Source organism: Montipora capricornis, chromosome 2, assembly GCF_036669925.1.
Source record: "Montipora capricornis isolate CH-2021 chromosome 2, ASM3666992v2, whole genome shotgun sequence".
NCBI classification, from domain to species: domain Eukaryota; kingdom Metazoa; phylum Cnidaria; class Anthozoa; order Scleractinia; family Acroporidae; genus Montipora; species Montipora capricornis.
In genome coordinates, this window is record NC_090884.1 from 11722257 (window position 1) to 11745265 (window position 23009).

A 23009-nucleotide genomic window follows, 5' to 3' on the forward strand; every position below is an offset into this window, starting at 1 on the left:
TTCTCCCAACCCCAGCCCTGTTTGTTGAGGTCTCGACTTGTCCTTCCCATGGTGCGGAAGGATTTGTCAATTTTTCATTTTTACTTGATCATCGACCAAGGAAAATTGAAAATTGATCGGATATTTACTGCATGGACCATTTCTTCGATCTTGAAAGCCCCTTCTGAGAAAAATCAAAGAATCAGACTCCGATTGGAAAGGTTCGGAAAAAGAATGTTTAAAATAGATTGCTGCTATTCAATTCTTCTTTCTTCCTTTGCAAACAAAAAGTAAAGGTTTGTATTGTCATTTTTAGTTTTTATGCAATAAGAAACCACGATTTTCGTATTTGTTTATGTTAGGATTGTATTCTCAACGTTCCTCGGTAAAAACAAATGAAACATTCAAAATACAAAATCCATTTTTCCATTTTCCATTTTTAATGGCAATCAAATGGATCGAAGACCCACGGACCACGTTCATGGTTTAAGCGTCCGCATTCAATTACCCTGCGAGCAAAGTCTCTTTCGATCTTCCTAGATAAGTCGGGATAAGACTAAATAAGACTAGATAAGATTCTGCCAGCCGTCTCGACATTTCGTATTGAGCATAAAGCATGCGTATTCGGGAGTCAGTCAAGCGTGACTAGTAACAGCAAACCACAAAACCAAAACATAGTTAATAGACAGGAATGGTTATGAAACCCAACAAATTTCTTTGTTGCAGGATTTTGCTCTCTTTTTTTGCCTTGACCGTGCACAAAACACAATAGTCGTTTACTCCGTACTGAGGAACTAACCAATAGAAACGTGTTGGTTATACGTAATTCATGCATAGTGTATGCGCTCAAAACAAAAAATTGTGCACGGTCGTGGACCTTGGCATCTTTGTTTGATGTTTGCCGAGCTTCAAAACCAGTCCCCTCTAGTTTCGAACAACTCTGGCAAACACACGACAACCAAGAAATCGTTTCCGTGGAAATTCAAGATAGTTCAGATTTTTCAATTGCCATTTCAATTTTTACTGAAAAAAGTTAATAAATTTCTCAATTCTGGCAAACTAGTTTCTGTAACCGACAAACGGAGGAAATACTCATGGGAATTTAGACACTTAAAAATTGTCACATTGTTGTAAATTTAAATAATATTGATGACGCGTGGCCATTGATCATGCGCACAAATTAAAAAAACAGGTTTGACAAGTCCAAACTGGAATGATTCATCCATTTCTTTGGATGAGCGGAAAATCAAGGAAAGTCGAGGCGGCTGGCAGTCTACTTTTCACTTCCCGACTTATCTAGGAAGATCGAAAGAGACTCTGCTCGCAGGGTATCATACAATGAGAAGAAGATCTAGAACTGCAAGGAATTTAAAATTTATATCAATAGTTTTTTAGATTAATGTGGCAATTTTTGAGTTTAAATTCAACGGAAAATAAGAAAATCGAAATGGGAAACTAGGGAAAGTCATTTTTATTGCTCTTTCATTAGAAAATAGCGAAAATTAAAAACAGTCCCTCAACTGTGTTTTTTTCTTGCATTCAAAAATCAAAATTATTGATTTTAATTTTGATTTTTCCTATTTTCATTTAAAATAAATGGAAGGCACACGGAATATTGATTTTCATTTGCAATTTTTATATTGGATGAAAATCAAATGGACGAAAACCACACGGACCCCCGGAAACCAGATGTCAATATTTGTAAAAGAGGTTTCGAATATGTTGCGTTGTTTTTGGTTTGCTATTTTTGTCAAAACGTGATACTTGAACAATCAATATCAACACACTTTTGCCGCAACGTCATACGTTTGAACGCCGATATATAAGCGAGTTTCTAATAACGGTTCCCGAACGTTTTACTTTCGTAGGGAGCCGCTGAAGGCGACTGACATGGAGAGCAGGAAAGGTCTCGTTAACCAAGAAGGTTACACTTCCAACACAAGTTTCAAGGTTACTGAATCTGAAGTACAGAGTGAATGGACCTCAACCGCAACGATTGCAATCACTGTATTTCTCGCTTTTCTTATTTTACTTACGTCGACCGGGAACCTTGTTGTATGCGGTCTTGTGTGGGTTTTTCGACGAATGCGTATCCCATCGTTTTGCTTTGTGGCAAGCATGTCCATTTCTGATTTTCTGATGGGTGTGCTAGTTATTCCAGTCAGTTTGGGATATCACATCACTTATCAAACAACAGGTAATACTCTAGAGCCAGGAAAAGCTGTTACGTGAGTAGTGGGGACCTAAAATTGAGCATTGTCACCGCTTTAGTTTAAATGATTTATAAAGGCTATCAGTTTCTTTATGGGCTGTTCTATGTCTTCATAATGAAATTCTGGATTTAAGTTAAGAGTACGAATGGTCTCTCTTCTATTTTTTACAGTGATTACGAAGGACCGAAAATTGAGTATTGTCACCGCTGCAGTTTAATTGTTCTAAAAAGGCAGTCGGTTTCTTTATGGGATGTTCTATGCAGGTTTTTGATTTAAGAGAACGAATGGTATCTCTTCCATTTTTTCAGTGATCAGGAAACGGTTAACGAAAGTTGCGGTTCACAACGCAACCAGGTTGATTATCAGGCAAATGACAGTTTGATGCTGCCCCAGTTTGACGGAACTTGAATGTAGCATAGAAACCTGCAGTTTCAAGACCCAGCGCTCTGAGCTACATTTAAGGTTCTTCAAACCAGTGTAACATCTAAATATTCCAGCTATTTCTCATCCGGAATTGGTTGTTTTAGTCCGTTGTTACAGCGACAAAATATTTGTTTTCCTGAATTACACAGTTTCTGTGATTTAAACATGGTCATCTACTCATATTCAGTAGGGTTAAAATTTCATGGTTGACAAGAACGTGCCTCTGAATAAATGCTATTCGTGCTTTGAAAAACTCCGCTCGGTTTGGAGCAGGAAACTTATTTCAACAAAAAACAACCGACCACAAGAAAAAATGAATAACAACATAACAAATAGACGCTTTGAAAGAAAATGTGAAGTACGTTTCACCTAAGATCAAACATGTTGCAATAAATTATACTTGCTTTTAGATTTGATTTATTTTATTTATTTAACGAATTCGCCCAGAGGCAGGTATTATTGCAATAGGACATAAGGTCCTCTACTAGGTAAATTACCCGACCCATCCCCTAAAAGAAAAAAAGATACAAAGCCACCCACTTACAAGCACCCCTTGCTACAAAAAAGACAACTTAATAACAAACAGACTAAATACGAAAAAACTATGTTATTAAAACGATTCAGATGAAGGTTTCAAAACGTTCCACATATGCAACTAGATAGGGAAGAGAAGAAAGTTCAAAAACAGTAAACTAGAAATACGTTTCAATAGGATAGAGAGCGCGAGCTAGTAGGAAGTTATGAAACATTTGAACATGTACAACTAGTAAATATGTTGAGACGACGACACTCAGGGACAAACTCCTTGTAAGAGCGAATGTCGTTCAGATTTTGAATTAAAGTAACTAAGTTTGATCATTTCAATAAAGTGACGTAAGATGGAATTCTTTACATTTGTCCGATTTCAATGGACCGTCGAACGGTTTTTCTCGGAGTCAACCGACGGACATTTCGTATAGGCGAGGCTTCCGTCTGCAGCTCTAGTTTAAACTGAGCTTGAAATTAACCATTTCGCCAAACTCAATAAGACCAATTTGTTTTCAGCTTCTATCTTGCCTTGTAATCACATATGACGCCGATTAGTAATAAAAAGAGAAATAAGGAAGAGTAATTGGGTTTTGTGTCTTTGAAAGAGTTTGCAGTTGATGGCAACTGAACGCGAAGGGCGCTGTCTCTTGTTTCGTGATGTTTAAAGATCACATGATTAAAAAAAGGCTTACTTTAACTCAGTAAGGAAATTGAATCTTTTGTTTTCTTCAGGTCAATGGATTTTTGGCAAGTTCTCCTGCAACTTGTGGCTTTTTTTAAACTTCCTTCTGTGCAGCGCTTCCGTTTACAATCTCTGTGTGGTCAGCGGAGATAGATACCTTGCCGTGACGTCACCTTTAAAGTATTTGTCTCTTATGAATGACCACAGAATCAGAAACATCATTGGGATTTCCTGGTTACTGGCGTTTGTGTTAGCTGGTTTCGTTACTTACGGGATTAATGTCTCCAAAGATAATTCCGATAACTGTTCAATTTGGGGTCTCCGTTATGAATTCTCAGTCACAGTGCTTGTAGTAGGGTATATTCTACCTGTTTCGTTCCTCGTATTTGTCAACGGTAAAGTCTATTGTATTGCTCATTCACATATGAACAGAATCCACGCCCAGGAAATGTCATTAGCATCGTTTTCCCACATTGCTCAAGCTCCCAGCATTGTGTCCATACCGGAAACAGTAAGAAATAATCAGAGACCCACAAGAACGAGACTGAAACAAGAGATAAAAATGTTCAAAACGTTTCTGATCGTGATATGCGCCTTCCTCATTTGTTGGACTCCCTTTGTGGTGATTCTCTTGATTGATTCAATCTTGACAGTACCAGGAGTAATCAGGCACTCCTCAATTCTGCTCCTTTACTTTAACAGTGCACTGAATCCGTTCATTTATGGATATTTTAATACTCAGTTTAGATCAGCGTTAAGCGGTAGCTTAATTCGTTTAGTAGAGCGCTTGAAGTCTTAGATTGACAACTACCAACACCGACACTTTTGCGTGATAGTAGAAACATGAGCCATGGCCCAAAGGAGGCTGGTGAAAGTTGCCCCCGCCAACAGTGACGTCACAACCAAGAGTCGCTGTTTACAGTCTTCATAGCCAATGACATCCAGGCTTAACTGAGAGTCGACCACTAACATTACGTCTTTGTGGACCAATCACGTCGACGACCAGAGAGTTTATACCATCTACTGACATTACACAAATCTCTTGAGTCTTAAGATGACTTACGCTCAGGTTGTCGAAACGTCATTCAATGTCATCCTAAACTGACTGTGGTCCGTCTAAGGACCAAACTCACCCTGACAATCCTTGCCTACTTAATTAAGTTTTGTTTATTAGACATGAGATTAATCCTTTGAAAAGAGATGACTTTAAAGTTTGAATCCCTTTTTCTGGTTCGTCTGGTATTCATGAAGGATATTATGCATCATCAACTGGGAAGTCGGAAAAATTCCGAACCCCAGATAGGATATGAACCCACGACCCTCCGTGAACTAGTGCAGATGCTCTAACCACTGAGCTACTGGAGACTTTGTGGTGAGGAAGGGTGAAATGTTGTTATAGACTGCGACTGCATCACGCAGTCACATAGTCTAATTTTAACGATATATGACTTTTAACTGCACCACGCAATCACATTAAGGCATATCGGCGATAAGTCTAGTGTTCTAATAATAATGATCACAAACAAGAGAGGACTGAAGGGAAGAGAACACATCCACCATACATTGAGTCTTCCAATGATAATTTTTTTCTATCTAATTTAGCCAGTGGTTATGATGCTCGGATAATTTAAGGGAAATAGTACCTGATTTTTTATTGTGGCTGCACGACCATGGGCTTGAGACTTCGCTGATGACTCCGTCGCTTATGATCCAGTGAAAACTAGATTGTCAGAGTCGGAAGCAGAAGCGGAAGAACCAACCAATCACAACGCTTGGAATCTTGCATTGTGATTGGTTTATTCTTCCGCTTCTGCTTCCGACTCCGACACTCTAGTTTCCACTGGATCGCAAGCGAAGGAGTCATAAGCGGAATCGGTATTATGATTCCGACTCCGACAATTTGATTTTCACAAGATCGTATCGCTCTACGCCTCTGATTACGACTCCGACTCCGTCGCTGGTGAAAACCAGCCTTAGGCAGCAGAGATTGAGCACGAGGAACGGATGGCTTTTTACCCTCTCTCTCCAATTGCCCCATATAATAAGAGACCCATTTTACGTGTATTAGAGTTTATCATGGTACAGGGATGCCTTGGCAGAGGTTGCCTGGGAACAAATGGTCTTATGGACAATATATGTTTCCATACATGACATACACTTAAAGGCAACAAAAATAATGGCGCCTTCCTTTAAACTTGTGTACATAAGCTCTTCGCAGCCTACGACACTGCAATGTTTTCTACAGCAATAACGTAAAACATGATAAAAACCAACAAGCTTCTGAGGCTCAAGACAAAAAACAATCGATTGCTGGATGTTGTACGGGAGCATTACTTGCGAAAAGATGTCCCCTGCCACAGTGAAATTTGTGAGGATTGTGAACAAGGTTTGATGAATAACAATTTTTTTCCTTGAGGCAAAACACTTATTAGCTGTAAATGCATTCGATTTCGTTGAATAACTGTAGATACCCTGCCATTTTGAAGCTGCGCCTTTGAATAGGGTGGATATACGCGATAGTGGAAAATACCGCCAATCCCCACTAGAAAGGGAGAGTTGAACACTGACCCTCAGTCAGTCAAATTGAGTACTATTGACGGAAATTACATGACCGACCGTGTGAGTGTGAGACTGTGGTGGCAAGCGAGCGAACTTTGTTGGGAAGTGTGAGTCCATATGCAAATTAGACTGCAGGACTGTGGTGGCAGACCACTGGACTCTGTAGAAAACGGCCGGCTAATCTAGCTGAGCCTGGAAACTACTGAACGAAGGAAGGCTTCACTTACTTTAGATCTTAATAAGAGTTTCACCTGGGTTCTGGTCGATAGTCCCAAACTGCAGGATAAGACATATGCTTTATCGCTGGGTTCAAATTTTGCTATAATTTTAACCCATTGACTCCCGGGGGTTCCCTATTGACGAGTAAAATCATCTGGCGTTAGACAGACCTGTTGAATTGTTGCTTGCCACCCCTTACAATGTATTTCATGAAAACATGGACCTTGTGGGTCTTGGAGAGAGAGGTGCAGCATTGCGGTTTATCACTATATCATGACTAATTATCACTTATGATATATCAAGAAATATCTTGTATGTTTCTTGTAAGCAATGTTGATAATATCATGATTAATCAATGGTTTTATAAGGGACTGATTTTTTGATATTCCGCATTAGGTTTTTATCATATAAGCATAATTTATCATGATATTATCAGAATATTTAATTAAGTAAGAATTTCTTCTTCCTCCTGTGATATAGTGATAAATCATGATGTTATCAGAATATTTAATTAAGTAAGAATTTCTTCTTCCCCCTGTGATATAGTGATAAATCATGATATTATCAGAATATTTAATTAAGTAAGAATTTCTTCTTCCCCCTGTGATATAGTGATAAATCATGATATTATCAGAATATTTAATTAAGTAAGAATTTCTTCTTCCCCTGTGATATAGTGATAAATCATGATATTATCAGAATATTTAATTAAGTAAGAATTTCTTCTTCCCCCTGTGATATAGTGATAAATCATGATATTATCACAACATTTTTATTAAGTAAGGTTTTCTTCTACCCGGTAATAGAGTGATCAATTGTGGTATTCTCCAGCTTTATTAGAGAATTTTGATATTATCATGATATATCAAACAATCACTGTCAGTGTCTGTTCTTCTTTGTTACATGATAAAATCACTTGCGTAAGACATGATTTGAGAATGAGAGTGATACATGATATTATAGCTTGCTATTCAGAAATATATTTTTCCATGCTATTCTCAAGATTTGAGAGTGATACTTTGATATCTCAATTTACCACTTTTTCAAATTAAAGATTTGATGGCGACAATTACAGAATTTGCAAGCGAAAATTATTGAGCAACTATCATGATAATCTCAAATGATAATGATAGTTTAATATTTGACATGCACATTATGATGAAAATGATTCCTCGATATTATCATTCTATTATCACCCAAATATCAATAAAATATCCAAATATCAAGTCTCAAACAAATAACATCCTATCAAGATATTTTGATAAACCGCAATACTGCACCTTAGTGGTCTTGGATCACCTCTGTAGACTTGTTTTGAGGACCACTTCATGTTAGTGGTCAGTAGAACTCTCCCTTTGCAGCACTCCATTTTAACACAGGCTCTCTTACACCTTTTTGTTCTTTTTACACATTTAGATGATATTAAACTATTACTAATTTACCATTAATCCACTTCTTATTTATTTTGCTCACGCATAGGTATTTACAAAATTTAATTGATTAACCCATCGACATCCAAACCGGCTGAAACCGGCCAGACTTAGTATTTTACTCTGTCCAACGCCAGACAATTTTACTTGTCAATGGGGAACCCCTGGGAGTCAATGGGTTAAATTATGCAGTTAAATAAAATTTAACATAGTTAAATTTTGTTGTAATAAAATGTTGCATTTCTGTTATGATACAGTATGTAACACTACACACATATATGTACATGCACATGTACCAGTAGTAGATAATAAGAATAAGGTCCCAACTTTCTTGTAATGGCATGATGAACATACCTGGAGGATTTCATAAACTTGCTAAACTCCAGGCTCTCCTGTCTGATTTTAGACCAACGTGTAGTTCACTAATTTTCAAATTAAATTAAAGCACTTTTTTTTCAACTTCATAATGTAGTTCTTTATTGATGTTTAATCTAAAACCAAACATGTTCACAACATTTCTCCCAGAAAAGTTGGAAATACATGTACCTGTGAGAAATAAAGTCCATTGCATTTGGATTTGTAGGAGTTGCTTGCATAACCAGTTTTCTCAAGTTTAGCAAAGATTTCCGGCATTCTGGCCACACAAAAGTTGGGGCGAAAACAAAGTTTGGAGGATGGGTGGTAGTGTCAAGTCCCTGCAAAATTAATGCCGTTTTAAATTTGCTGGTAATGTCATGTTTATAGGAAGTGGAAACCAACTGTCATCATTGCTGACCCATTATGTAGTGCCAGATTGCCAGGTGTGTTCAATGATGATCTTAATTCACAAAGTTCTTCCTGTTGAGTACTATTGTTGTACGGGGTTATACCTTTTTATTTAATATTCAAACTTTTCACCCCTAAAGGGTGCTCCATTGACTATTAAAATCATCTCGGGTACGACAATGTGTAAGAGTGTCACTTTAAGGGGGCAAAGGGATACAAAAAAGTCTGCTTACGAGCCTAGAAGGCCCATCAGGCCGGCGCTTATCCGGTTTCTGTAGCATGAAGTGACTAGGAATATTTCTACTCCCCCCTGGATGGGATGCCAGCCCATCGCAGGGTTACCCCCAGCATTAAATTCGCCGGTACCCATTTATACACCTGGGTGGAGAGAGGCACCGTGGGAGTAAAGTGTCTTGCCCAAAGGGATATAAAGGGGACATAACTTGTTGGAGTGGACCTACATGTAGGTGTTGCTAACCCATTCACCCCTAAGGGGCTCCTAATTGATGATTATTACCGTGTGGTGTACAGTCATGTGATAGACAGTAAAATTTATAAATGGCTGTTTTAGGAGGGAAAGTTCAAATAAAAATAAAAATATTAATGTGTGCAGACGAGCCGTAAGTCTGTGATTCACAGAATTCCTGTTTCGTCCATGGCCAGAGTCTGTATCCTTGGCGCTGACCAGAAAATTTGACTCTGGGGATGAGAGTGGATATGTTGTAGTACAATTTGTTGCTTTGGTACAATTTTTTCTGAACTGGTACAGAATATATTGAACTGGTACAATTTTAATTGTACTGGTTTATTTTTATCAACTGTCTAAAAAAGGGATTTTCCTTTTTTTGGGGTGTAGTTAAAAAACAAGGGCGTGGTTTTTAGGGGGTCTAAAAAAGATCATGTTTCTCTTCTTCTACTTTCCTACCCCTCCCTCATCTTCCCCATCACCTCTATCCCCCCTTATTTTGCAGGTGGCCCCCCTCCTTGCATACCCTTATTCCCACTCCCTCTATGGTAAACATTACACAGTATACTCAAGACTTTCTTTTTTACTCACCCGAACTTGAACTTGAACTCCCTACCTCTGGATCTGTTGTCCACTCTCTTATCCACTTGACCACACAAGCAGATCATGCAAACTTACCATGATAATTTATAATTAAATATTTTAATATTCACCCCAGGCCACTCTCTGTCCAAATATTTTATTATTCATCCCAGGCCACTCTCGGTCCAAACTTCAATTTATTCACATTTGGAAGTTTCGTTGGAAGGAAACAGCTGGACAATGCAGTGTGTATTACACGAGATATTTTATCAAAGATTAGATGACTTTAAGCAAAAGCAGAAGCGAAATACATCACAAATAACCATGTTTATCGAAGATCAATTTTACAATAAAGCAATGGAATACTTGAAAATTCAAAGTGAAATATCGAGTAGTGATTCTAGAGAAACGGAAGGCAAACTATCTCAGTCACAACTTAAGACATTACAAAGAAAGAAATGGACATACCGCCAAGGAAAACTGGGCTAAACTTCAGAATACCCTGCCACTTATTTGCATTTCATTGAATAAGAATAGGCTCAATTGTATTAAGTCTCGTTCTTCAAAAGATGCCGCATAGGTGAAAAAATAGTGGTTAGCTGTGGCGGGGTATTCTGAAGTTGCTCCTAAAACTGCAAACACCTAACAGAAAAAGTGTTATCCCAAAGAGTAAACTCTACGACACTCTTAGTCTTAGCACACCAAAGAACAGCACACAGAGGACGTCAAATCACAAGTAAATGGGAGAATGACAGCTATTCAGAAGTAATCGTTCGTTCGTAAGTTTATGTCCATTGCACAAACAGCAGAAGACTATCACCAGCAAACAAGAAAGCAAGCACAAAAACGACCGAAATTTAAGATTTCGGACATGGTGGCAATAAAAATAAACAAAGTAGACAAGATCAACCCTTTTCACCCCAATATGCTCTTGGGTCAAATCATTGAAATTGAAGAGAGTGGATATGTAAGAATTGTGACAGAGTATGGCAAAGTTACATTGTACACTCTGATCACACCCTGGCGATTCTATCCTTGTATTGCCACTAATGTGAAACTAGATTTCTCTACCAAAACATTTCGCAGCATGCGAAAAAGCCAGTGGGCTATAGATGAAAAACTGCTGATTGGTGCTAAGTTTCCCCTATATTACTCATTGAGATATCTTGATATGGAAAAACAAAACAAATTGCTACAAGACACTAATCTCAAAATACTATTTTATTAATTTAATGACAATTTAAATAGCAAAATTAAATTGTAAGATTTCTGTACTTTTATTAGTTCTTGTCTTTTTGAAACAGTGGCATAATTCATGTATTGCTGTTACATGTATAGTCTGCAAACTGAATTGTACACACAACATGATAAAACTAATCCAAACCAACAGCAGGACTGGTACACTCATGGTAACTTGGTGAGAAGCCAAAAAGCAATCCTTAGCCCTTGTCACCACATACACTAAATGAACAGGGTTTAAAATAAATTCTTAATGTTTATGTTTAGTACATCATGACTGTAAATAAAAGCTAACCATTCTAGAACAAGTGTTTAGGCTTAAATTGTGTAAATTAGTGGTTAAAACCACTCATGTTATTCTTGGTCAAACCAGACTGTTAATTATTTCCAACAAGTCTTGCTATTTCTGTCCTGCTCTGAATGCTCAGCAAACCTTATTTCAGTAACCTCTTGAACTAAGTAAATGAATGGCAAACAGCTGTTATCAATGAAGTGTGTTCTTTGTGTTCAACAAACATTAAACTATCTTCACTGTTTTTGCACCAGTACAATTAAAATTGTACCAGTTTGACAACATATTCTGTACCAGTTCAAAAACAAATTGTACCAAAGTGCAAATTGAACTACAACAGATATGCAGGTATTATCTACATGTATTAAGAATGCCATGCCAACTAGCTTGCACCTGCTGCTTCAAATACATTGTACCAACCTGTGTGAATACTCTTTTTGCTTTTTACAATTTGAAGCTATAATAGACTTTCAACAATAAAAAAAAAATATTACATGGGGTGCCAAGGTTCAATGTTGTTTAATAATTTATAGTTAAATGAAATTTAACATAGTTAACGACTAGGAGCTAGTCTGGTCAGTAGTGTTTTGCAGGCGGTTGTTAGTGTCTTGGCCGTCTGGTAGCGTTGTTTAGCGTTTTGATGCGTTCTGTAGCATTTGTTATAGTTACATGGTTCACGACCGGGAGCGAGTCCGGTCAGTAGCGTTTTGCAGGCATTTGTTAGCGTTTTTATGCATTTTTTGTAGCATTTGCAGCACTCTTTAGGTTGTGGGAGCCCTGGGGCTGACATGGTTCAGCAGTATTCCTGCTTAGTGCATGCGTTGTTGTCCAATGTGTTTGCAGCGCGTTTGTTGCTCTGTTGGCGTGGCGTTGTGAGTCGGATTAGGAGTTTAGTGGTTCTCGGCGTTCCCTCCCTTCCCCCCCCCCTTTTTTTTTGTATTCTTTTTTTTTTGTGTTCTTTTTTTTTTTGTATTTTCTTTCTTTCTTTCTTTCTTTATTTATTGTTGTTTCCACTGAGCTATCTGGCTCAAGTGGGACGGGTGCCTTAGGGGGGCCTGGCGCGGGGGGCTCGTGGCTTGGTTGCGGGTTGGGCAGGCCAGTCGGGTGTTCTAGCACCTTGGGGATGTGACTGCGGTTGCAGCCCCCAGGCTTCCTGGGCACCTACCCTCCACTGGCGACGTGGGCGTTAATTCTGTATTTAATGTGAATAATCCGGATGAAAAAAATCAAACAAGTTTCTTTTGATTTGTGCCCAAAATACCGCAAACGAAAGAGCCCAAATTCTAACTATGAACATTGCTGTGGTGGTGTGCTTTTAGCAGTCAGGGACTGTTAGTTTTTGAAAATCGTGAAATAATTTTGTGAAGTTTGTTGTAATTTTCATGATTAGGTTTCCAAAGATTTCTTAGAAATTTTCGAGAGCTTGGATATTCAAGGAGTTATTTTCTTCCAAACAGTCGTCAATTTTGTAAGTACCAATTTTTTTATTAGGTTTGATTATAATTACATGTAATGCAAGGTTTCATTTTTTGGCATTATTTTAATTTATTCATCTGCAGGTAAATGTCAATTTTCTGTTCTGGCTTCGTCTGTTCTTTTTTCTCTGTTATTTAGGGGTTGGCATTGTGTGAGCCAGGGCCCCATGCAGTTAGTTCATTAATAATTTAATATTTTTAATTATTAACACTCTATTGTATACTCAGGCCTCTACATCATCAAAGCAAAGACAAAAAAGTAGCGAAAAAACGTTGGGGTTGTGATTTGTTGCAAATTTCGCAAACTTTGTAAAATTCGCAAGGCAGCTGCGGTGGCTAAAGAAGAAAACACAAAGAAAGTAGCACAAAAATTGTAAAATGCAATTTTTTTGCAACTTTCAGGATATTGTGTTTCTGATTGGTCAATGTTGAGTGCAATGTAGAAGTTGCTATGGAAACACAGCTATGGAGTAATTATGTTGAGTTATATGTTTTTGTAATAAATTTAAAATCCGTTAATCTACTAATAATTATTAATAATCATTAAACCAATAACAACTGTTGTTTTGTTGTGTTCTTGTAGCTTTTAGAAATTCCATGAATTCTTGGTGTGGTTTGCTTAAGTACCAGTTCAAAGATCTTTGGTAATGATTTTACCAATACTAAAGAGTAATTAGACTGATCTCTGACCGCTATCTTTGTTGTCTACGTTGTACTGCGCTATTCTCCCCAGGTTCAGCACCAAGGAGGAAGAAAGCTGCACATTCAGTTAAAGAATCTTGTCAATGACAGCAGACAGCAATGCATGATATTTAGCAATGAGTTCTGTGATGGAGCATATGTTGCCAGGCAACCAGGGGAGACAGTAGAAGACTGGCAGTGGAGGTATGTAGGGCATATAGAAAACTAGGAATCTGGAAACCAGACTACAAAAGATTGAATTGCAATCCATAAATCTGAAATGGAACCTGAAATGGAACCTGGAAAGTCAAAGTCACCTTGAAAAATGCATTAAATTTTATTTAATAATAACTGGGTAAATGGTACAAAATCACCTTAATTAAAATTAGTAATGAAAAATCATTGATTGAGCATTTTTTCCTCATTTTTTAGAAAAAAGAAGCAAGTACTATTATCTATACTTGGAGGAAAAACATTTCTTTGTCAATTAGGACAAGAATTAAGCATACAATATCATTAATGTTGTTTCATGCTGTTAGTGGCAATTGTGCAATCTGTTGTACAGTACTACTGGTAGCTTTTATTCAGCAGAATGTTCCATCTTTTGTCCAACAGTTGCTCTTAGACTAATCCTTGTATCACTGTGTGAAATTTTTGTATACATGTAGCTCCTTTGCTCTTCTTGTACACTGTCAGTTTAATATTGGCCAATATTAAATTGGTTTTACCAAGAGTACATGTACTTAGATTGCTGGGGTCGCCTACATGTACAGTCATGTGCTTCTAATCCTGTAGTAAAGAATATAGCCCCTTTTCCCTGGTAATTTTTTAATTGCAATTTTGCTTAACTGTGTGCTCCTTTTCCATTTTTGTAAAAGGTCCTTTTGAGGAGTACTACATGTAATTAAAATAAGGCTTTATTATTTTATAGGTATGCAATAATTATTATTTCCTTCCTACTGTACAATGTACATATATGAATTCCGTTTTTTCCTCAGATGCATTTACAATGGTGCTGTTTGGTATCATAACCATTTGAGGCAAAGACTTCCTATTGTCGTACTGGCCAAAGACCAACAGGTACAGTGTGATTGAATTTTAAGTGCTAATTTCAATTTTAAAAAGCTCCTTCTTGTGCTTGCCTTGCATTTTTTACTCAAAGGTCCATCAGTACTCTCATTGAACTTTTGTTATCAATTTTGCAGCTATTAGGCCTTCCTTTTTACCTGATCAATAATCTTCAGATTAATTTTCTTTTTGCTATAAAGTAAATAATTTTGATAATTGTATTTTTTTTTTTTTTTGCTTTAAATTCATTCTTACCGTCCAACACTGTCTTCATGTAATTTCTTAAGGCTGTGGAGAGTTATGGCAACAAAAATCTTGGTGTGTTTGTTATGAATTTGGAGAACTACCTTGTCAATTTCTATCCTGATGTTCAAAGTGTGCTTGAATTGTACTATTCCTTGGCTGCTGTTCATGCTGAATTGAAAGAGTTGGGTAAGTTATAAGCAATGGTATCCGGTTTTGAGCAACAAAAACAATTGATCAAGTGAAGATATGATCCTCGCAATTGTGAACACAATTTCAACAATAGAGAAGCCTGAAAAATTCAGGACTTCAACGGGGTTTGAAACTGTGACCTCGTGATACCGGTGTGACCCTCAAAGCAACTGAGCTACAGTAGGAAGCCACTGACGTTGGGAGCTGGTCATTTGTGGGTTCTAATGTTCCTGTGATGAATGAATCAACAATGATTTGTTGAAATTGTGTTCATAACTGCAAGGATGATACATGTAGCTTCACCTAATTTCATATCTGCAGTTCAATACAATGTATATGATTCAATTCATACGTGTTTATCATTTCATCGTTAATTAATTCATAACAACTTTGAACAAGTTGAATAATGAGGACTTATTAAGGCATTTATTCAATAATATAAATACGGACTATAAGATCGCTGCAAAAGCTCTTGCAAATCGAATCAAATCTGTACTTCCCAGCATCATTAAAAACGATCAGACAGGGTTCATGAAGAACAGATTTATTGGAGAAAATATCCGGCTCATAGACTGTATCATCCAATATGCCGCAAAGGAAAACATTCCTGGTCTACTGCTCTTTATAGACTTCGAAAAAGCTTTTGACTCGCTCGAATGGTCGTTTATTGTCAACTCCTTACGCTTTTTCGGGTTTGGCCCATCGATCATTAATTGGGTAAAAGTTCTCTATTGTAAAACGGAAAGTTGCGTTCTAAATAACGGGTGGTCAACCAACTTTTTCCAGACTCTACGAGGCGTTAGGCAAGGTTGTCGCTTGTCGCCATATTTATTTATTCTTTCCGCTGAAGTGTTAGCCAAGGCAGTTAGAAATAACGTAAACATAAAAGGCATCTCTGTTGACAATAACGAAATTAAAATTAGCCAATATGCAGACGATACCACACTTATTTTGGATGGCTCAAGAGAAGTGCTTGCTTCAGCACTTAATTTGCTAGAGGACTTCATTAAAGTCTCCGGTCTCAGACTGAATAATAAAAAAACGGAAGCTCTTTGGATAGGTTTCAGCATTGGCAATGAACAGCTTGTTTTGCCAGGAAGGGATTTTAAGTGGCCGAAATGTAAAGTGAAAACCTTAGGGTTGTGGTTGTCAGTTAAACCTGAAATATCCACATGCTTAAATTATAATGAAAAGATAAGAAAAATTCTGAGTTGCTGAAAGTACCGTAGGCTAACCTAGCTGGGACGAATCACCGTGCTCAAGTCCTTAGCCGCCTCGCAACTAGTCTACTTGTTATCTCCTATGCCTTCCAAGTATCATGCAATAAACAAGATTAATACATTGTTCTATCAATTCCTTTGGAACAGGAAGGGAGACAAAATCAAACGAAAAATTATGATTAATGACTACCGCGAGGGAGGCCTTAAAATGATCGACCTTGTCTCTTTCAATAAATCACTTAAAACAACTTGGATAAAAAAATACTTGGATTCCACGATTAACAGAAAATGGAAAGTCTTTATCGACCTACATGTAGCTTTGAAAAACCACGGATGCAAAAACGTATTTACTGGTAACCTCAATACAAAAGATACAAAAAAGTCAATCAGTCTCTGACGTGTTTCTCGAAGAAATATTGGAAATCTGGGCGGAAGTTAATTTTGAACAGCAATTAGCATCTTTCGAGCATTTCCAAGGACAAAACCTATGGCACAATTCCTTAATAAGAATAGAAAACAAACCAATCTTCTTAAAAGACTGGTGCTCAAAAGGCATTACTAAAGTAAAACATTTGCAAAAACCAGAATGCAATAGCTACCTTTCTCTAAAAGATTTCCAGTTAAAATACGATCTGAATGCTGCTCCACTTCGTTTTTACTGTCTTTTATCAGCTGTCAAGGCACTTGGCAATAGCAGCCTCAAGCTAGTGAACGACAATAAACAAGGATACGAACCTCTTAGCACAAAATTTTTAAAGTCCAAAAAAGTTAGTGCACTGGTATACAAATCCTTAGTCAGAAAGAAAGGTGAAGCTCCAAGGAATAGCCAAAAGAAATGGCTTATGGACTGCAGATGTTTGAGTAGTGAAAACCTCGACTGGAGCTCGATCGGCATATCTTTTGGCATTGCGGTGCACCAAAAGTACAAAGTTAATAGAATTTCATTTTAAATTTCTTCACTGACACCTGGCAACTAATAATTTTCTGTTCAAAATTAAGCTGAAGGAAAATGAAAATTGCACCTTTTGTGAAAATGCGCCTGAAACACTAATACACCTTTTTTGGACATGTCAAAAAACTTCTAAGCTTTGGAAAAGCGTAATGGAATGGCTACAAAATATGAATATTATACAGAACAATTTCACGCTACTGAATACTACTGCTCTCGGACTAAAGCCTGACACCTCGAAATATGCCCTCCAAATTAATTGCTGTTTACTGCTAGCACAATATCACATCTGCTTGCCAAAACAAACGAAACTTTTCCCCACTTTGAGCATTATTTGCTTCTTCTGAAATCAAGATACAAGCTGGAGACAAAAGGTGTTGATAGGAAAAAATGGAAACCTCTTGCAGTGTATATTGAGATTTAAAAAAACTTCTGTAATTCAACCGGCTATCTGTATGACCCTATTCCCGCAGGACGTGATTGACGCTTTCTTCTCTAACCTGAAATAAGTCCCTCTTAAGGCTTAAATCAACGCCAATAGATGGTAAATATTGTAGCTTGGCCTGTACAAGTACCAGCTTTGTATTGCTCCACTTTATTTATTTATTTTTTTTGCTTATTTGTGCTTTTTATTTTTATCTAAGTAGGCTGTTTTTTTTTCTTGTACCTGCATGTCCTTTGTAACTTCATTTTTTAATTTTTGTATTTAAATAAAAAATAATAATAAAAATAAAAATAATGTTTAAGGAAAATTTTGTGGGCTTCTTTGTATTACCGGGCACATCATTGTTTATAATTTCGCTCGCTTCTGATCTTTCAACATTAAATTTTGTGAAGCGCAGCCGGTCCGTCATTTTCACATTCTCTTGCGAAATCTACATACATCGCCGAATATACGTCATGTAGACCTACAGATATTGAGAGCTTTATGACCATATTTGGGCAGTGTATCAATGTGTTGAATTATAAAATACTTCTTATCTCCTACATTAATAAGAATTGTCACTCTTTTGTTTCAAATGATGTAATACACTTTCCAAAACCCAATCTCGTTGCTGATCTTTGGAACTCCTCTGTAGCTCGGAAAAATACTAAACAACTTGAAAATTATCAGCACAAATTATATGTAAGCCATGGGATATGAGGTAACAGCTGCGTGTGGATAGTTATTGTGAGGTCAGGCAGAACAGCACCTTTATGATTGTTGTACATGTAGTAAATTCTTGTGTTATACTTGTAATTTTAATAGATATTTTTTTCAAAAACGAATTAATTTTATTCTTTTTATCATAACATTTTAGCGAATGAGTCAGTCACAAGGGAATATTCTGAGTACTTGGCATTAGAAGTTCTCGAAGCTGGAATCAAATCTGTAAGGAATATTTTTGCAGTTGTAGTAGGAGAAAATGAAGATAAAATACCCTTTAAAGTGCCAATCATGTAAAGCTAATTATAATAATACCTAGTTCTTATCCAAGAACACTAGATTAATGTCATATACATTGAAGATGCAGTATTAGGCGGAAAAAGGCAGGGGATAAATGTCGTCCAGTACCCAAGTGCCGCCTTCCACTGTGAGGCCAGTCACTGGGGCTTAAAGCTAGTGTCAGCAAGTGGCATACTGGCTATGCACGGTGCACAGCTGCCCTGAGCAGCTTGTACCTATGCCAAGCTTCTAGAAGGTTGGGCCAGCAAGGGGAAGTGGATGTGCCACCGTTTCTCACCCAAGCTAGGGCAACCCCTGCATCGCTTTAATGTGGGACTGAAGTGTTGTCACCGTCAACACTTATCCGGGCCAAACCAGTTTTATTAAAAATAACAAAATAGAAAGTATACATAAAATAAATTTAAATAACAAGACAACAATGTATCAGTAGGAGATGAGCCAACGTTACAGAACTACCAAGAGTAATACAAGAGGGTAACCTTATTAGATCATATGGGAGGGTGGGAGGGGAAAAAGAGTCACCTCAGGGTCAGAATAAACTGAGGATTTATCAGACAAAGTGTGCACGTATAGCAAGCCGCACCAAGTTTGATTGGATGGCGAGTTGGCTGCACGTGTCAAATCTAATTGGTTCCAGTAAAAGGAGGCAGGAAAGACATGTTCTTGATTGGGTGCGAAGCACACAAACAAACAGTTGAGGCAATCAGTAAGGTACACAGGTCAATTGAGCTAGACATTAACTACATCAAGTAAAGCTATGATCCTCGCAGCTATGAACGAAACTTTTGCAATTGCATAGAAAAGCTTGAAAAATTCAAGACTTCAACAGGGTTTGAACCTCGCAGTTATGAGCACAATTTTTGCAATTGGGGTCATCAACGGGGTTTGAACCCCTGACCTTGCGGTACGTACCGGTGCGTCACCTTACCAACTGAGCTGTGAAGCCACTGACGTTGGGAGCTGGTCATAACTGCGAGGATTATACATGTAGCTTCACTTGATTTCATATCTGCAGTTCATATATGATCCATTTCATATATCATTTCATCATTGATGCATTCCTCACGGGATTATTAGAACCCACAAATGACCAGCAGCTTCTACGCAATTGCAAAAATCGCGTTCATAACTGGGAGGATCATAGCTTCATTTGATTTAATATCCGCAGTTCATATATGATCCATTGCGTATACATAGTTTACGTCATAGAAAGTGCAGCGTACGGGGTTTTATGCACGAGTCGTTTGTGTCAAAAACCCGAATGAGCGAGGAACGAGCGAGTGAGGGTTTTTGACACAAACAACGAGTGAATAAAACCCCGTGCAAAGCACTTTCTATGTCGTAAACTGTTTATTACACATAACATGAGAATTTTCATTAAAATAGTTTTCTGAATGCGAATTAGAAACAAAAACTCACTAACAATAGAACCAAAGGCAAATTTAATTTAATTCAATATAACAAAGTACGATTTGCACGATTTGCACGAGATGCACGAGTGATTGGCATGGAAACGCCTTTACGCTATCGTTGATTGGTTATACTTTCACATGTGAAATAGCTGTACGCCATTCTGATTGGCTGTATAGGCCTTTTTCACATGTGAAAATAAAACGTATAGATTTGTATGTAAATGAGCTTTATGGAATAAAATTCTCATGTTATGTGTAATAAATCATTTCATCGTTGATACATTAACTACAGTTTATGCTAAAGCAGAAACAGCCAATAATTTTTTAGTCTGACCATTTGATTATAGGTACACTGATGGCAGCACTGGCTTTTTTTTATTGCCTTTTGAGCCAGGCAATAAACAAGACAACTACTTGTACTTTTTGCATCACACCAAAAAGTCACCAAAGGAATTCATTCCAGTGACCTTTCATTTACATGTACATGTACCTGTATTTGTTTTTATTGCAAATTACACATCACTGTAGCCCATTTCGTAGCTGCTGCATGCCTCAGTTTCAAAGCTAGTCCTGGTGCACAACCATTCACATGGAAATGAGTTGCGTATTCTTATTCAAATCAAACTCATTTCCCTTACAATAGTTTAGCACCAAGACTCACTTTGACACCAAGACAAACGGCAACTCTGTAATACCCTATTGGCAAAAAAAATTGAACAAGTACAAAAAACTTGTAGACAAGCAATCGAGTGACCATAATTCCTGTACTCATGCGTTGTCAATTTCTTTTTTTGTGTGTGTTGGTCAAGGAAGATTATTTTCCTATGATTACGTTTTTAGGGCCGCTTCATACAAGGGTGCCTGAACGTCAATAAGCATTGTGCACAAGATGAAGCATTTGTTCAGAAGTCTGAAATGTGGTAATTTAAATTTTGACAACAAATCTGGAACCTCTGAGAATTTTCTTCTGTTTTCTTTGCCATATTATTCTTTTTTACATAATTTTTATTTCTTCAGCCTTAAAGTGCTAATGTGACGAAATTTGAATCTTCCCTATCGAAGCCATTTTGGCACATAAACATGTAGTCTGTACGAGAAGAAGAATGCTGTTTACCATTTTCAAATATCTCTTTTTGTTCTGGAGATATTCAAGTTTTTTTAATATGCAAATTAGCCAAGTGATGACGTCATAAACCCTACCAAATTTTGATCAAGTATGATGGAGAAAGATATCTCAGCCAATTTTTATCAGAAATACTTGGTTCTTTGCACTAAGATTCTAGTAAATGTGTTCCACAATATGAGCATACCATTTTTGTTACCATGGCAAAATACTGGGTTCCAGACCTCCCTGATATTAAAAGCTTTGCAGACCACCTTTGGCGTTCTGTTTTGATATTTGCAAATGGTGCCTCATCTGCATGATCCTGCCAGCATATAAAGATGTTAGGTCGAGTTTGTGGCCTTGGTAAATGTATTTCTAGCCTGAGATCACCAAAATATTGAAATCAGGTTGGAGGGGACTGGAAAAGAGTGAGTTGCCATGGGAACCAATTTCTTTACAGTCGTAGGTGTGTTGCCTTCAGAACTATCAGCTCACCAAGTTTCAATGGTCTCTGTTGCAAATTGACCGAGATAGCTCTATTTATATTCTTGATGTTCTACTGGGTTGGGTGAATGATGTCATCAGCCTTCTCATTTGCATATTTAACACATTTTTCAAACTTAAATATCTCTGGAACCAATGCAGATATTTCCAAACGGTAAACAGCGTTTTTAATGTTTCATGGTACTCTATGTGATAAACCAAAAAACTCAAGGGATAAAAATTTGATCACAGTAGCACTTTAAATATGTTATTATTTAAGATACATGTACTCCAAGGCAATTACATATTGAACTTTGTTGATCAAGGTTTCACTGACATAAACTGCAGACTTGTAATAATTAGTTGCACTCTGTGACATTAATTTCGAATATCAGCACCAATAATAATTGTTATGATTGTCTATTGTCTGTTTTATTCTGGAAATCTTGATTGAATCATCCTGTCTTACAATGCTTGATAGATTTATGCCTGAAATGTACAACGCAATAAGGAAATACATGTACACTGTACTGCTGTACCAGTAATTTAACATGAAACGCATTCCCTCTTTCTTAAAGGGAGAATATTTCAAGTTCCAAAGACTCGTTTGATTCAGACATCTTAGTTTCTGGCATGGTGAATAGGTACGGTTATAAAATTTTACGATGGTAAACTAAAAGTAGTAGACAGTAATACTGTTTTCTTGTAGCAATGATTTTTATTGGACAGATATCTTTGTTGTTGTAAAATTAATAATTTTGTTGATCTGGTCTTAGTTTTACTCCGTATAAATTATAGTTTGCACATTCCCTGGCCACTTGTTACAGTGCTAAAATCAGTTTGTTTGTAAATGCTTCAAGAGGATCCTGACGTCAAGGACTGACCCAACTAACTGAAGTGAGGCCCACGTTTTATAGAAGTAAAGGAGAGAGACATTATGTCCCATGAATCAAGGGTTCACCACATGACTCGATATCCAATCTGCCAGGCCAGAGGTTGCAATGTATCCCTGGATTGGGTGCCATACCTTGGCAGGGTGGGATCCTTCGATCCACCCTTGATGCTAATTCCCATATTATTTAATAATTATTCCATGAGCGCGCGTTGGATTTGAGTTGGCTATAATCATCTCATATCCAACAAGTGCGAGCGGAATAATTGTTTTATTAAAAACGCCCCCAAAATATAGAAAACTAGACTACATTAAAAATAAAAAGGCCCAAAAAATCACGCATATGCTTGCCGTGTTTGTAGATCATGGTATAATGGCTCATAACACCCGATGGTTTAGCCAATCAAAACTCTCGAATGGCATTATCCAATGATCCAGTTTTTAATAATCTAGGATAGCTCTGCA

The 23009-nt window shown here is 37.3% G+C and overlaps 2 protein-coding genes across 2 annotated transcripts in view; both read left to right on the forward strand.

The window, feature by feature from the left end:
- Positions 1–1824: 1824 nt before the first annotated feature.
- Positions 1825–4984, forward strand: LOC138037786 (D(1A) dopamine receptor-like). The gene is made up of 2 exons (XM_068883676.1): positions 1825–2176; positions 3876–4984. The coding sequence occupies exons 1-2, from the start codon at positions 1870–1872 to the stop codon at positions 4622–4624; spliced, it is 1056 nt and encodes a 351-aa protein (XP_068739777.1). The 5' UTR covers positions 1825–1869; the 3' UTR covers positions 4625–4984.
- A 993-nt stretch (positions 4985–5977) lies between these two features.
- The window catches only part of LOC138038836 (DIS3-like exonuclease 1), a 45026-nt gene continuing 27994 nt past the window's right edge, over positions 5978–23009 (forward strand). Inside the window, exons 1-9 of the mRNA XM_068884903.1 lie at positions 5978–6211; positions 8778–8833; positions 12768–12845; positions 13586–13737; positions 14532–14613; positions 14889–15033; positions 18507–18577; positions 20905–20984; positions 22231–22296. Coding sequence (XP_068741004.1) covers positions 6085–6211; positions 8778–8833; positions 12768–12845; positions 13586–13737; positions 14532–14613; positions 14889–15033; positions 18507–18577; positions 20905–20984; positions 22231–22296 — 857 coding nt within the window. The 5' untranslated portion in view covers positions 5978–6084. The remainder of the gene's footprint in view (positions 6212–8777; positions 8834–12767; positions 12846–13585; positions 13738–14531; positions 14614–14888; positions 15034–18506; positions 18578–20904; positions 20985–22230; positions 22297–23009) is intronic.

What these genes read in the sequence shown, in the direction of transcription:
- LOC138037786 (XM_068883676.1), top strand. Translation starts at nt 1,870, where the DNA reads ATGGAGAGCAGGAAAGGTCTCGTTAACCAAGAAGGTTACACTTCCAAC. An exon ending in CATCACTTATCAAACAACAG is followed by an intron (nt 2,177 to 3,875) that starts GTAATACTCTAG and finishes TGTTTTCTTCAG; the next exon opens with GTCAATGGATTTTTGGCAAG.